Source organism: Hemibagrus wyckioides, linkage group LG08, assembly GCF_019097595.1.
Source record: "Hemibagrus wyckioides isolate EC202008001 linkage group LG08, SWU_Hwy_1.0, whole genome shotgun sequence".
NCBI classification, from domain to species: Eukaryota; Metazoa; Chordata; class Actinopteri; order Siluriformes; family Bagridae; genus Hemibagrus; species Hemibagrus wyckioides.
In genome coordinates, this window is record NC_080717.1 from 20,579,680 (window position 1) to 20,596,984 (window position 17,305).

The following is a 17,305-nucleotide window of genomic DNA, read 5'->3' on the forward strand; positions in this document are numbered from 1 at the left end:
TTTACCCCTGTCAGTAGTGTGTCACAAATCCTGATCTCAAATAAAAACAGGCTCGAAGCTTGTTTTGATGTGATCCTTTTCTACAACACAAACTGAAAGAATATCCACATGAATGTGAGAAAAGTAAGTCTGGTGTGGAGGAAGTTGTTGATGAATGTATAGCACTCCTATTTTGCAGGAACAAAGGGAGATGACTGTGTGCGAGTGGAGAAATGCTGCTGATATAATAGCACAGATGTCTGTGATGGGTCGTACTATCTGTAAGACTGACAGTAAAAATAACTCAGATGTGCATCAGAGATGGCATACTGCACAATACAGTGGCTGCTGTTATTATTACACTCCCTATAACATCTTGTCAAAAAAAAAAAGAAGTCATATGCAAATAGTAGTGAACTACTGGACCAAGACTTTTTTACTAAGCATATAATTAGCTCGCTTGGAAACGATGACGAATGCGAAATGACAATTATATCATATAGATCTTATTTAATTTCAACACCACCCTGTCACTTTCACTTCCTCAAGCAAAAACACACATCTTTACATGCCTAAAACGTTTTGCTGTTTTGCCCAGGGCACACACAGAATGCTTCATCACCAGTGAGGTTATCAGGAGAGGATTCATACTTGTCCCTAGCATGGGTTCTAGACTCGTTATTAATGCACATAATTTGCTCGGCAAAGTTTTGGAGATAAATTACATTATTTGCCATTTCCAGCCTAGTTAAATTGCAAGCATATAAGCATAGGCTCAGAGTTTGTGCTTCTTTCATGGACTAGCTAATGATTTGATGATCTGTCCACTGCTGAACACTCTAGATGTTCAGATACCTTCGTTCTGCTCTTAGCTGCTCTGAGGCTACAGAATGATGAGCTGGCTGAGTTTGCTCAGACTGTTTCACTGGTCAGCCTGGCTTACAATTAAGAGAGGAAATGACTGCCTGGTGTCATGATGGACAGTGTTCCCAGTGGTCCTTCAGTAAAAAAAAAAAATCTCTAACCTGGTTTCTCTGACCCAGTTCTGTCAGCGCTGTCGCACGTGTGTGTTGTGATTCCTGTTTACCTACTCCTGACACATACTCATCACAACACATTTAACACGGGCAAAGAGGCTTGTGCAGTACTGTAAACCATGTCTCATCTCTGTGCCACTGGGCTTTCATGGTGAAGCAGGCTTTTATTATCTGCTCAAATCTCAGTAATGGCCAGATAATTGACTTTTTTAAGTTCTCTAACCAACCGAGAGATTTTTTTTTTTTTGCTTGACTAATCCACTGTTACTAACACCCTGAAGCAGAACAATGCCATCTTAGATATAGTCCTTTCACAAATGACTTGTATAAGGTAGAAGCTGGTTTTTACAATAACCACTGGGTGCGTTCATGTTCTTTAGTGTATTGTGATGGGGAAAAAAAAAACAAAAAAACAAGACCACAAATCATGCATCATTCTGTTGTGACAAATGTGTGTAGCTGGCAGTTTGAGTGAGTGCAAAAGGGGCAAGTGTTTAACAGCAGGCCATCAGAAACACGACCCACACATTAGTCTCTCTGCATGTACCAGCGCACCACGGACTGCATTGTGTTACTTGGAGCCTGCATGGCGATAGCAAGACTGCTGTCAGAGGAAAACATGGCTTATTTTATTATATACTGTGCTGCAAGTAGCAGGTATCAGACAAAGAGCAAACACAGCAGTGATACATTTTCGACATAGAACTACCCTGGTTAATTTTTATATAGGAGCAACTGGTTGTGCATTTGTTGTGAATCAGTAAAGGCTGGAAACAAGTCAGCTTTAAGCTTGCATGGCACAGAACAAGAGCTCAATCTGAAGTGAAGTCCTGCAGTCAAATGAAAAGCATACGTCTGAGCTGTGGGCGTGAAGTGAGCAATAATGACTCTTCAATAAAGCTATACAGCTGTGAAGGTTCTAATGCATATCTGCGTCCGTTATGGTACTAAAAATAAAACTCTTAAGAATGTCTCTGCTCAACTTTTCACCTGCCTTTAGGGCAATGTGTAGCAGCGGAATCAGGAGACTACTACATTAGACACTGATTGCCGCCATTTTTAAGTTTTAAGTGCAGCTATTCCAAGTGAGATTTTATCCGTGAAGTGCGCAAGATTTTCAAAGTGCTAATGTACATACAGTTGTTCCCATAACTCACTAAAGTAGAAAAACCGAGGTACATCAATTATTGGCTTTCTATGAAGTCTATAGGGATGATCGCAGAATTCCAGGAGGCAGACAAGTGTCTCAGAAAGGAAGCTGTGCTATAAACTCATGGTTGAATACATTTCCTGATTATGATCATATTACATTACATAGTGATTAAACATATAGTTGATATGCAGTAGCACTGAATTCTTTAGCTGAGGTTTATTCAGTAGTACAACAAAAACAATTACAAAATATTGATTTAGTTACCTTCCTTTACAGACACATACTTAACATACTGAATCTGCACTAACAAAACTGCTAGAAACCGGCTTGAAAAGCTATCCCAGTGTACACAAGATTAGTCTGAAAATCAATAGCAAGGCCTTCAGTGGTTTACACTGCCTAATGAAGCTTTAATGGACTAAGTGTGGCATTACTATTAAATATTTACAGTAATTTAAACCCTGTGGTTGGCAGAAAACTTTAGTCAATGCTGCCAAACAAAACAACAGTGTAAAAGAAGAAAGAAGGGTAATTAGGGAAGCCTGTCGCAGACTATGTTTATTAATGTCTGTAAATCTGAAACTTGGATTGTTTGGGGTGTTTTTGTTTCCAGCAGGGATATCTCCTGTGAATAACTAAAAAAAACCTTTAATTAAATGCTGTTTTTATAAACATTCGATTGTGTCAGAAAGCTTTGACCAAAAAATAACAAAAGATTAATCGGCTATTCCCTGTTAAGCCACTCATTATCATATAGGAAATGTTGTGTGAGTTAAACAGGAAATAACTAAATGTCTAAACATGTGTTGGGGTAGATAACATTGAGAAAAACAAACAATGGAGGCATTATATAAACTGATTTATTATTTCTTTTAAGACTTTTTTAACTTTTTCATTTTTTGAGAACTTTGTTTTTGACTCACGTAGCACATTTCCCTTTGAATATTCCTTTGGGATGAATAAAGTATCTATCTATCTATCTATCTATCTATCTATCTATCTATCTATCTATCTATCTATCTATCTATCTATCTATCTATCTATCGATCTATCGATCTATCTATCTATCTATCTATCTATCTATCTATCTATCATTAATGATTTTTTGCTGTGTTGGAGATTCCATATCTGATAGCCCTGCAGGACTGAATATTATTGCAGCAATGAGTATACTGAATCAGCACAGTCATTTCCAGTCAAGTGCCACTAGTTAGCTAATTCTAAAAATAGTCTGTGTCACTGGATAGGCAGGTAGAGTGAGAGAAGAACAGGAAAGAAGCGACTTCTGTATTGTGTTCATGTCTTTTGTGAGACATGAAAGGAGTTCCACAGGCCAATAAGAGAATAAGCTGCTGCTAAGAATGTCACACATGTTTCATATACACTAAAACGAAATGATATGCTTAACAAGAAAGCTGGTGTGCCTGAAGGACAGTCAATCAGGACATATATTGTACTAATCCCTCAGTGTGTACGCTCAATTTAGCAAACAATTTGCAAAATGGCTAAAAAATGCCTGAGATAATATGCGTCCAGTGTGAGAAACAGAAGACACTCTTGTTCCACTCCCATAGTGCCTACTGTCACTTTACCAAATGAATTGCAAAATGGCCAAAAAGCCTGATTCAACATTCATCACAGCAATAACCAGCCAGCCGCTGCTGAGCTTTCAGGAAATTCACCTGAACCTTCTGGCAAACATAAGTCCCATTACAAAAACTGCAGCAATGTTTGCTGGTATAAATGAACAAAGTTGGGCACACACACACACACACACACAAAGTAAAGAACATAGTCTGTCACATATGAGTAATGTAGAGAAAGGGGTTTTTCCTCCTAAAATTGCTACTCTTCCTGGAGGACTAGAATAAACCATTTATGCTCTGTCACTTTTATTCAAGGCATTTCTATAGGCTTATCTTACAAACATTCTGTGTGGACGAGGGAGACAAAAACAAAATGGAGAGAAAATAAAAACAAGGGAGACGGAGAGTCGGAAATAGGGTCAGCCACTTAGTATATTATTAATCTCAAACCTATTTCTTTTCTGTTCCTGCCCTTGTGTACCCGAGTAACAAGCCAGATTTTTAAAAGATCTCTGTAACTGCAGGCTATGAAAGATGCAAGACACACAAGCCTCTCTCTGTAGTGCTCTCTCTCTCTCTCTCTCTCCCTCTCTCTCAAATACCAGTCACAGTTAAACTGGTAAAACTGGAATGAAGAAGAGTAGTCTTGTTCAACTATAGTGCTTCTTTACAGCATACCTAGGTCAGATAAGAAGTCTTTCGTTCCAGAAGTGCATTAATACTTAATCCTTCCTCCTTTATCATTGGTGCCAGACTGTTTATTTCTACAGAAAAAAAGGCTGCAAGATTAAATGTTCTAGCATATAATGGAGAACAGATGAATGCACACACGGTAAGCTTGGACAAATTGGTTCAACGGACCTGAGCACACAAAAAAAAAAAAAAACATACATGGGAAAGCACTAAAGACATTTGGACAAAGATAGCTCCTGTCCTGCTGGTCTAGTTAATTTAGTTCTTTAAAAGCAGCATCTATTCATTTACTGTAATTACTTACTAGTCCATTATACAGTCCGCCTACTTGGAAGAAATAAGAAAAATGACAAAATGTCCTACAGATAGTGAAGAAATAAGCCTAGATTTATTTAGCTAGTACAGTGGCTTTCAAAGCCGTAAGGAAATTTACATGAGGGATGAACTTCCTGTACTTCAGTTGTCTGAATTTCTTAATTTTAATGAGTAACACACAATGATTCTTCTTTTTATTGGTGTCTGTTTGCAGAAATGTTTGATGCTTGTGCTTCATCACCAGCCAACAGGAACTTGTATAACAGATCATGTTTTATTGATTTTGACACTCCAGCACACTGAAATGTAGTGATTCTGTACTGCTGCAAGATGTCCACTCATGTCATCTTTAAGACACTGTGTTAGATGCTGATTAATGAAATTTACTCCAATTTAAGTGAAGCATCCTCAGTAAAGACCGTTTATCCTGAGAGCTGTACATGCAAAATATTATACTCAAGAGGTGGAATGTTTTCAATCATATAGCTATAAGATTGCTTAGATCAAATTTTGCCCTGTAGCAAAGTAATTTTCCGGTAAACATTAGTAAATTGCTACCTTTTGTACTTGTTTTCTGTTTTCATGATCATAAATGAACACTCCTGCACTAATGCTGGAGGACCAGTACAAGAGAGAAATCAGTTTGGTCCAAACATGCAATTAAAAAGCATCCTTGTCTTTGTGTATGTTCAGAATGTATGCCAGCCCACTTGAGTATAAATTACAGGAGCTTCTAACCCTTGCTGCACATTAAGTAAAGGATGACTATACACTGAAATGTGTGGTATAGATGGTTAGCCAAAAATTTAAGAGAACATATGTACAGTTTCCATGAAAATATTTTGTTTCTTTTTTGCCTACACTAAATTTAATTTCAGATATGTAAATACCTAATTTGCTAGTCTGAATTATTTATTCATTTTATTCCAAGGCTTTAAAAATGCACAAACAAATCATGGAAATCTTGGAAGCAGTATTTTAAGCAAACATTTTTTTTTCAGTGTTGCTAATTAGGTTAGGGAACAAAACCAAGAAAAATCTTCCTAGAACCCATCAAAAAACATTTGTTTTTGCTAGTAATGCAATCAGCAAATATCTTACATTGTATTAGGAATTAGGATGGTGAATCATCCAGTTTGATTGTCCAATCAGCCAATCATGTTGCAGCAGCACACTGAACAAATTCAAGCAGATACCGGCCAGGAGCTTCAAGTAACGTCCGCATCAAACATCAGAATGGGGAAAATGTAATCACAGAGACTTTAACCGTGGTGCTACAATCTGGTGCGACTTCCATTCTGCTTGAAGAAATGTCTTGTTGATGAGAGAGGTCAGAGCAGAATTGCCAGACTGGTTTGAGCTGGTTCAAGCTGTCTCCAATAACTAGAGTAACCACTCCTAACAATTGTGGTGAGCAGAAAAGCATCTGAGAATGCACGACATGTCAAACCTTCAGGAGGATGAGTCACAAAAGCAGAGGATCACACTGAGTTCCACTCTGGGCAGCCAAAACCAGGAATCAGAGGCTACAGTTGGCACAAGCTCACCAAAACTAACCAGCTGAAGACTGGGAAAATGTATTTTTCAATCTTCAACTGTCCAATTTTGGTTGCATGTATCAGTAAGTGTTTACGGTTCTTGATAAAGTGGTCAGTGAGAGTATCTGGTGATCAGTGGGACTGCTGAAAAGTTGTTTTTAAAAATCAAAATTGTGTATTGGCTCAATAGAGTATGAATATTTGAGTCTTGTTATGCCTCCCTGGCATGCTAAGCAACAATAACTACACTCTATGACTAATACACACATCTGGTTCACTGTGTTGTTCTTTAGTCTTTTTATTTCTCTTGTTTAGTATTGATTTTTGTTTTATTTATCCCTCTGGATTTCTGTATTAGCCATTACACGTAACCCATGGTTACGGTGTATTTTTATTTTTTTTTCACAGTTCTGTATCCCATTATCATAAAAATGCAAAAATAGAATGCTATGATCTTAAACCATATACCTTTTGGCCATTATCAGAATAATAGGGCCTTTTTTTGTCTAACAATACCCTACTTTACTGCCTTCATTTTGAAAGAAAATATCAACAGCCTCCAGATAATAAATGTTATAACAAGAATTGAGTCTGCATTTAAATCTACTCCATTATAAAAGGATTCAGAGCTGCAAAAACGACATGCCTTTGGATTCCCCTAAAAGTATCATGCGGACCGTAATTGACGTCGTAATCACAGTGTTTGGTCTGATTTAGCAGCTGAATACACCAAAGTCAGCTTGAGTCACACTAAAGTCACCATGGAAACAGCAGCATCCTGCTCTACGCATATCTTCAGAAAATTTAAGTCTGGTTTGCCAACGCTTTTATGACTAAACACCGCATGACTGCCATGACAACAGCTTATTATGGAATTCTCCTCATGTTCGGTGAGAAACAGTTGGAAGTACCTGAGAGGCTTATTATGCATCTTTAAACGTGTCTCTCTGTGTTAGCCTGGTAAAAAAAAAAAAAAAAAAAGTGAAGGGTGTTTGAAGGCCATGGAAATGTGTATGCATGTGCGATTGTGTCCTACCTGTCCAGAGATATGCAGCACAGGTGCAGTATGGAGGCAGTGGTGAGTAGCACATCCAGCGAGGTGCGCACCAGGCAGAACGTCTCGCCATAGATCCAGTTCTGATGGATTAGCTCGATGGCCCCAAATGGCATCACTAGCACTGATACCAGCAGGTCAGCAAAGGCCAGTGACACTATAAAGTAATTGGTCTTAATTTTCCTAGAAAGAAACAAATATTAGCCCTTTTAGATTAGATCTTTTGCTGAAAAAAAACCCCAGTTCTATTCTTGGTCCTACTGAACATATAAAAAACAACAACAACAACAGTGTAAAAGAAGAATGAAAATGGTCACTGGCTCTTTAATTACTTAATCATCTAATGGAATTGATCAACAGGAAAGAGAAGAAACATAATGATATGGATATGTTAAACTGCCCTGTGATACTGCAAGTGCAGCAGTTTGAAAAATTGTCAGAGGAACCATGTTGACCTTCACCCTCACAAGTTGGCAGCTGTAGCATAAAGGTGGCTACTGCTTAGGAAGTGGTAACCAAATTGGGGAGAAAATTATTTGAGTATGTATAATAATGGAAGTCAGTGGTAAGGTGCTGTGCAGGAAAACCTCAGTCCCCTGATCGCAAGGGGTGCACTAGAGACTGACGCTAGTGGCTGCAGACTTTAGCCTCCTTGTTAGTGCATCTGCCTCCCGACATTGGACCCGGGGGGGGGGGCTCATGCAGAATTATATGGGACCTACTATACCTCATATCTTAAATTCACACACTAACTTAGTCCACCAAAATCTAAGGGAGAAGAAAGGTGGAATATTTTACTCAGCTAATTTCCCTTTCAAAAAGAAACACAGCACTAATAAAAAGTCATTCGTCAGCAGGTATTCTTCATTTAATAATACAAAGACATCTAATAATGGATGTAAAACATAAAAAGCAACTATATTAAGTAATACAAAAGTTAATAGACAAAAGTTAGTAAGAGGGCGCTTCTTTTATAAAAGGAATTTCATATCCTCCTTCAAGGCACTTTATATGTAAATAAATGAGGTATGAGCTGCATAATATTAAGGTGTATGTGTGTGTGTGTGTGTGTGTGTGTGTGTGTGTGTGTGTGCGCGATAATCCTTGTATAGAATATCATAGTCTCTTCCGTAGAGCTTGAGAAAGACCAGACCCTGTGGCACTCCATTAATAACTATTAAAACTCAGGGCTGAGGGGGTGGGCTGTGAGAGCTGCAGAAAAAGCTATGCTATATATAGCCTACTGAGAACCTCTAAACAAATTCAAATCACTCTGTCGTGTGTTCAGATGCATGGCATTAAAAATGCACTACCAGCTGCCTGCTAACAATATACATCTGTGCAAGAATGAAGACATGAAGTGTACTGACAGTTTTCATTTACCATAGCACATCTGAGGTCTATTTGACATCAGATAATTATACCATCAGATTATATGTCAGTGTTTACAGAGGCCTATTATTAAAAGCCCCATTGTTAAAGCATAATGATGCCAGATGGCTTTTATAGCACTAACAGCAATGCAGCTGGATCAAACAATTTTTAGAGTCTGACTACTGTCTCTGTGATATACCTACTGCTTGGACCACTGTCACATAATGTCATTTGTCCCCTTCAAGCCTAGTACAGAGGATGTACAAAGTCTACAACATCCCTGCAAACCATGGCTTGAGCTGTGAGATGAAAACAAGAATATGTAAAGAAAATCAGACCATCTATATTTTGGATTAATCATTTAAACATGAATTGTGATTGGTTAATTCAGTCACACACATCAACTTCGAGGACAAAATTAGCTTATATTAGGCACTTGCTGCCTAATATATCCCACCCACTAACAGGTGCCATGATGAGGAGATAATCAGTGTTATTCACTTTATCTCTCAGTGCTCATAATGTTATGCCTGATCGGTGTGTCAACTATGCTTAATGGACTTATATATATATATTTATTTACAATCTATTAAAGTGGAATATTAGTTGAATTTGCCTGTTTACATGCTAAGCGCAATATATCAAAATAACAGTTCTCCGCTTTGCTCGCTGTGTCCACCTGGGCTTCCTTTCGGTTATTTGGTTCTACTCGCTACACCACTGAGACTATTTCAGGTTATCAAAAGCTAATAATGCCATAATTACCTCAAATTAAATCAGGTGCGTTATAGCAATGCAAACACTATATTTAACTCTGCGGTGGCTCTTAGGGACTGAAGATGGGTACTTTCAGCTGGTTCATTAGCTGATAATGAGCCCAATTTGAAAGCTAACAAAAGATTTGTAAGTGATGCGTGATCTAAAAACGACCTGAATCACTTCAAGGAGGCAGGGTTGCTGTAAAAGGAAGAGTTTTCACATGCTTCCTGGGATTAATATACGGGGTTTTTTTCCATTTAAAATACTTCTCAATGACACCTTTTAACCCATATTTAGTCTGTTATTTTATAAATAGTCGATAGATACATTGTTTTTATTGATATATTTATGCACATAGAATTGGGAAGATGCTGAAAGGTAAATGAAAGACTCTTTAAGGCACAGAAACGTAACATACAATGTGGCATAATGGGGAAGTATTTGAGAAGCAGAGTGGAATGTGCTAGCGCTTTGACTTGGTTTCAACAGACATGACATGTAAGGCTAATTTTTGACTGGAAAGCTCTTTAAAAAGCCTCTAACATTTACTTCAAAGAGCTGACTACTGAGAATGATAGCTTCCCAAGTTTTAGCCTCTGGCTAAGAGTTTAGGTTCATCTGGCAAGGAAAGGAGGTTGCATTATAATACATGTGTGGATTGTGATGGTGACTGGAAATCACACAAGCACACACCACACAGTGTTGAGACTTCTGACATAATGCCATTATGAGACGTTATACACTTTATTAGTTCCACCTGTGGCTCAAGTGGTTAAGGCTCTGGGTCATTGACCGGAAGATCACTGGTTGACCAAGTTGCCAATGTTGGGCCCTTAACCCTCTCTGCTCCAGGGGTGCTGTAGTATGGCTGACCCTGTGCTCTGACCCCAACCCCCAAGGATGGGATATGTGAAGAAAGAATTTCACTGTGCTATAATGTATATGTGACAAATAAAGGCTATTTCTTTTTTTCTGTACACTTGCACAATAATGCAGTTATCTAATCAGCCAATCATGTGGCAGCAGTGAAATGCATACATTCACACAGACACAGGTCAAGAGATTCAGTTAATGTTCACATCAAATATGAGAATAATGTGAGCTGTTATTTTTACATGTGGCATGGATGTCAGTACCAGATGTGCTGGTCTGAGTATTTCAGAAACTGCTTATCTCCTGGGATTTACAACAGTCTCTAGAGTCTCTAGAGTTTACAAAGAGCAAAGGCTTTAGCTGTTGATTATGTGCTCAAAAATATGTCTAACCCTGTAAGTGTCCAGTCAAGCAGACGTTTTCATTCGAGCAAAAAATTGTCACCGCAAAAACCCACAAAGCCCACTTGGGTCTAGTGGACACTCCATGACAGAAATCACAGAAGCATTGTCAATCTGTCTGACAATAATAAAGGAAAGAGCTGCTGGTCATGTGACTTTGACAGAACGGAGTCTGAGTAATTGATGCCGTTGTTTTATCCATCATTTATATAAAAACAAGAGATTAAAGTTAGGAATGTGACAGTGAGTTTTTTTTTGTTTGTCATTTTTCTCCTTTTCATAAGAAAACAAAGCTATTAAAACCAACATTTGTAGGTTTTCTGTGTGGATGTTTGAAAACTCTGACATTACAGCATCCTGTGCATACCTATTGTGTGTGTGTGTGTGTTTGTGTGCATGTTCATGTGGGTGTGTGTATTTGTTATGTATACACTATGACTATCCTGACTGCTTTATCATGACTGCTGACCATTTGCTAGTTTGTGATCTGTAATTTCTTATTTTCTAACATGTTTGCAATTTGTTATATAAGTGAATTTGACGTACGCTGTACTGCTCCTGAATCCACTGCTCCAGTGGTACAAAACATACTGCAAACGGAGGATTTTGGGTAAGAATCGTGTTGCCTTTGTATTCAAGGGTAACCTTAAGCAGTAGTTCACCTTGTCTAACACTCAATACGCATGCTCGTCATGTTTGACAGAACAGTTTATGACATGCTATCACTGGGCTGACGTGCTCATGTGAGCATTTTCAAATTGTTTTGACGTTTTCATTTGGATGGAGATCCTTTCACAAATGCTCTTCATGTGGACAGAAAATATATATTTTTTAAAAATATTTATATGGACAAAACTTCAGTCACTGCTGTGGGAGGGGGAGAGGGAGAAAATGCTGCAGAACTGTAAAATCTAGGCTTCTTTAAGAGGCAATTAGCTGATACAAACACTGATATGACTAAATAAATAAAAACTCTTTTAGAATCTGAAATCGATTCTGGGCCTAATCAGATCTGATTTCATGTCATTCCTATGAATAATTTCTATTCCTATGTAGGGATTTTGTTAGGGCAAAGCAAGGTACATAAATAAAAAAGGTGATGCTTTTGGTAAGGTTAATAGATGAGAGAGTGAGAAAGTGCAAGACGGATAAGGTGGAGTTATAAGAGGAGGGACTCTGACCTGAGCTGCCGATCCTTGCAGACGGCCACCATGACCAGGAGGTTTCCCAGGACGCTCATAAGCATGACCAGCGACAGGAAGCTGATGAGAGCAATTCTCTTCGCCATGCCGTTGCTGTGGCAACATAGAGATGATAAGAACTTATTTGACAGCAATCAATAGCATGACACTCACTAATGTCTGATTAGAAACAGTTTTTAATGATCTTATTGACATTTCATGGTCCAACGAGGAAACTGCTAGGTTGTATTGTTTGTATAAAACCTGCAGGCACACTGATCAGCTTGTTTGGACCGCATATGGCTGGATCTGATAAATTGACCTGATAAAAGAATTTTGACACAAGCAGAAACCTTGATGTAAGCACTGGCCAGAAATATACGCATAAAAAGCAGCACGTGTGAATGCACTGCAGACGAGAAGCCATCTTTCAGAGATAATGAGGATGCAGCTTAAGTATTCTGACACACATCTGACGAACAATGAAAAATCGGACCTTGAAGAAAGAAAACAGGAAGCCAGCTCAACACCATACTGCACTTACACCCTGATCCTGATAAATCTTGGGAAAGTAAGCAGCAATTCACCACAATTTGAACCTGTTACAGTAACTGATCATTTTCCTATTATGCTGAGCTTCAAGGTGAAAAGCCCAATTAAAACTTTAAAGCTGCTGGATGTAAAATGTTGGTAGGAAAATGTCACTACATGCTAATTGAACACTTTTTTATCATTCCGTGATGCTCTCCACTGCACATATTAATCTAAAAAGTGCCAAATCAACAGCTTTAGAGACATTTCAAACCAATATGTTTAAGTCACTGGGTAAAGTCAACTGATAAAGTGTTTACTACGGCAGTATGCAGTTTGGGATGCAGCCTGGGAGTGGTGCAAAAGGTTCTCAACTTTATGCAAATGAGATCAAGAGGTGGCCGAATAGATGAGTCATTAACCTATTCATTGGCCAGCCTGTCAAACACATCAAAACAGAATGCCAGCTAATATGCAAAGCAATGAAACCCTGGAGAGTTTACTTGTGCGATATGAGCAAAGATAAACTGACTGACCATCATTTCACATTCCTTCCAAATTATGCTGCAAATCAAATGCCTTAGCTGTTAAAAGATAAAACTCCACCACACCTGTACCCATCTTCATTTTTTAACTAAATTATTATGCCTCGTTTTCTCACAAACTCTTTCCATACTCTCCTGATTGATTGCAGCTCCTATCACTGTATAGTTGCCTCATGTTGGTCTGTGATTTGATGATGCTTGATGTATCTGACCTGGAGACCTTTCCATGTTTTTTTCTAACACTGTAGCTTTACGTAAACAGAATCATTTCTTTCTCGTGCCATCCCTGAGTCTGACCGTGACTGTGAGGATGGAGGTGGTGTCGGGAAGAACACACTCCTTTGCGTGGCAGACACAGTCATGTATGTGTGACAGCTAAAACCTTTGACCCCTGGTGTGCTCTGGAGCTGATGGTGTTATCAGCACACAGCAGCTTAATCAAAGCTTTAAGTGAGCTGCCCTCGGGTCAGCTAGTACACCAGATCCATTGTTGATGGGGCACGAAGCAGCTCAGCACTGTGCAGTAGGCGGAAAACAAATTTCTCATTTTAATCATTTAGTGGCCTTTGTGCCAATCACATTAGAGTCACTGCAACAGCAACAGGCTAGATACTAAAAGTGTACAGGGGATATTTTGCACAAAGCGAGGTCTATGATTTGCCATAAATCATCAACATGTATTAAAATATGAATAATTCCGAGGTCAGGTTAAACAGAACGACAGTTTGATTTGATAAATAATTGTCAAAATTGTATGCTGTTTTTAAAGGATAAGTGTTCAGTGTCTCTAATAGAGAAGACCAAAGGTTTTAAAGCACTACGTAGTTCTTTCATATATTATTATACATTACTAGAGCAACGAGTGCTAATTTTCACAGTTACTCAATATGGACAGCATATTAAATATTCATATAAAAATAAACAAATTACATAAAGATTAAATGGGCTGTAAGTATTCTGTTTTTGGCACAAGCAAGTCTCAGAGCTGCAGATGCTTTTCACTCAAACTTCATTTAGATTAATAGAGCCTGTAACATGATGTCAGTTCATTAGGACTGTAGTGAAAGCTATGGCTAACTGAGAATAAACTGAGCCTGATATTCTAGACTTGGCTACTACATATACAGCATGCACAGTTCAGGCATGACTTAGTGATCACTGAAGCTCAATCAGCCTGATGATCAGCCTTAAAGAGATGAACTGATTAATTTTAAAATATTCTAATGTATGAACCTGGAGTGGTTTAGCACCCACATAAATTGAAAAGCAAGCAAAATGCATGAATGGATCAAGTTTGTGTTAATATTGACTAGATGGCATGATGCAGATAAAGTGAAAAAGTAATTGAAATAAAATGAAAAGTTTATAATAATAATTCATCCCCTCCTGCACCCCCACTGGCGTGTCACAGATCTTCGTAGAGAAACTAGAGATCAGACTAATAAGCTGACACTGCACTCTTAGACTCTTATAAACGTGAGTGAAAACTTGACCTTAATTGCACAGAAATCATTGTATTGTCTGTCTGGTTGCAATCACGTTATTAAAATGAGGTCATTTATCATCTGTTCTTCTCTTTTAACAGCCTACCCAAGAGGAACAAATGCGCTGATTAGGGTGCGAAGGGTTTTATTTGCAATTACAACCGATCAATGAATAATTTATCTTTATACATGCGTCCGTTTATTCATGTGTCCTTGTTGATAAGTGGGTTGATAAGTGTAGAACAAATTAAATATATATTTAATTTTGATCAACCATGTCATTAATGAACTGGTCATGTGGAGATGTCTATAAAATATGTATTCAAATGTTTTATTCACTCATTTATTATTTAAACACCAAATGAATAGTGCCTTTAAAATGACTCCCTAAAGAAGGGGTATCAAACATAAATCCCGTCTGGGCCACATCAGCATTTTGGTGAACTCTTAAAGGGCCATAATGTAATGTCTATTGCATAATATCTATTCATTTTTTTCTTTTTTTTTTTCCAAATATGTAATCTATTTTATTGATTAACAGCATTAACCTTGGCTCTGAAATTAGAACAGGACATTACGAGGAATAAGAAGGGCTAACAGAATTTATAGTTACAGGACTTGGTGATAACATCTCAAAAGTGCTATAAAGATTAAAAGATTAAAGTTTTAAAGATTAGGTTACATTCCACATCAACTGATTTTTTCAACATTTACATTTACACTGATCAGACATAACATTATGACCACTGAGAGGTGAAGTGAATAACACTGATTATCTCCTCATCATGGCACATGTTAGTGGGTGGGATATATTAGACAGTGAGTGAACATTTTGACTGGATCAGAGCATCTCCAAAACTGCAGCTCTTGTGGGGTGTTCCCAGTCTGCAGTGGTCAGTATCTATCAAAAGTGGTCCAAGGAAGGAACAGTGGTGAACCGTCGAAAGGGTCATGGACCGCCAAGGCTCACTGATGCACGTGTGGTCCGATCCAACAGACGAGCTACTGTTGCTCAAATTGCTGAAGAAGTTTTTGCTGGTTCTGATAGAAAGGTTTCAGAATACACAGTGCATGATGGGTCAGGGCTGTTTTGGAAGCAAAAAGGGGACCAACACAATTAATTTTTAATTGTTGTACTGTGTAAAGTTGCTCTGAGACAATGTCCACTGTTAAAAGCAGTATACAAATAAAATGGAACTGAATTATCAATGGTAGTTGACTAGCTCAGGGTCAAAGTCTCAGTTCTAAAAAGCCTGGTAGGGCGTACAGTATGTAAATAAAACATGGCACAAGTACCAACTCAAATGCTTGGCAAAGAGGTTGGTGTTTAATCTTCAAGGCAACCAGTGACTGGACAGTGATGAGCCTTGATGCATGTCTTCCTTGTACCCAGTGCTAGATGCTCAGAGGGTGCAGAGAAGGATGTAATAAGATTTTTAATGTAAGTGGATACTTATAACTTAAGTTCTTATAACTATTAAATTGTTTAATTATCAAGTAGGAGATACATATATATATAATGTCAACTTAGACCTACTGTGTTCTGTGAGGGGTAAGGAATATTAATGTACAAGTTAGTGCTCAAACTCTGAAAGCTGTACCACTTCTGATATTATGAAACTGTGACTTTCAGTTGTACCTAATCAGGTTGCCATATTTTGTGCTTTAGATTGAATTTCCTTTTGGCAATATGACTTGAATCTTTCAAACCCAATAAGAATCTCAGTGGGAAACAGATAAAGCCATAAAAGCTCATATTTGTAGAGTGGTATGAAGTGAAAAACTAAAATAAAGTGTTGGGCCATAACCAGCTTCCAAGCCAGCTTCAGTGTGCCTAGGCACAGATCTGAACGGTCTCTGGAAGAGAGGAACACAGCTATTCCAAAAAATTTCCCCTTATTTGATTTTTTAATGATGGTGACGAAAACTTTGCCCTAAAACCTCTCATAGGTGTTTTAAAAGTCTGGTCTGCTGAGTGTGAAAGCCATAGCATATGATTTATTTGAATTAATAATATGAATTATTTAAATAATTTATATCCTCATCAAGACATTCAACCATCATTCCCTGTGTGTGGGGGTGGGGTCTTCCTAAAAGCGTCCACGCCCATCAGGAAAGAAATGTTTCATTACCCGATAATGGTGTTTAGTCAGAAGAACTTTGACGCTTCCCTGGAGCCAAAACATGAGAGAAAAATCCCTCCACAGCACAACAGAGCCACTATGTTTTCCTTTAATTTGACACCTGTCTCTATACCTTTCTACTCAATCAACTTGTACGGTGCATAGCTCTGATATTACATGTATAAATCAGGCTGTGTGTATATCGGAAAGACATTAGTTTCTTTCCATACTGCAGTGTAGCTATTTACTGTACACGCCACAGTTTTGGAGAATAAATCAGGGAAATAAGTCAGGCAAAAGAAAGAATAGACAGGAAGTGGAGCTCACATTCTGAAAAGCAAGGAAATACTTTGACTCGTTCCCACACATCCGAGGCGCTCCGTAATCTCCAGTTTCATTTGCATATGAACACTCGGCTGCCTCAAGGAAACAAAATGTCCATCAACTGACTTGTATTTTTCTAGTCTCATGCAACTCACACAATCATAAATCCATTTCCTGACAATTATCATCCACACTTTTGCCTGATCCCGGTACACAGATTGATGGCAATTAATTTGGAAATATGATAATAACTTGCACCTGGGGATGATCAGTTGTTTGCACATGCGGAATTCACAGACACATTTCTGTCCCAGGAAATAAACAGGTCTTTAACGCTAAAATCTCTGCAGGGCTT

At 38.2% G+C, this 17,305-nt stretch overlaps 1 protein-coding gene across 1 annotated transcript in view; it reads right to left on the reverse strand.

Moving 5' to 3' along the window:
* htr4 (5-hydroxytryptamine receptor 4) overlaps positions 1–17,305 on the reverse strand; it is a 71,463-nt gene that overhangs the window by 32,115 nt on the left and 22,043 nt on the right. Inside the window, exons 3-4 of the mRNA XM_058396410.1 lie at positions 11,944–12,057; positions 7,338–7,538 (exon numbers count right to left, since the gene is read on the reverse strand). Of these exons, the coding sequence (XP_058252393.1) occupies positions 7,338–7,538; positions 11,944–12,057 (315 nt within the window). The remainder of the gene's footprint in view (positions 1–7,337; positions 7,539–11,943; positions 12,058–17,305) is intronic.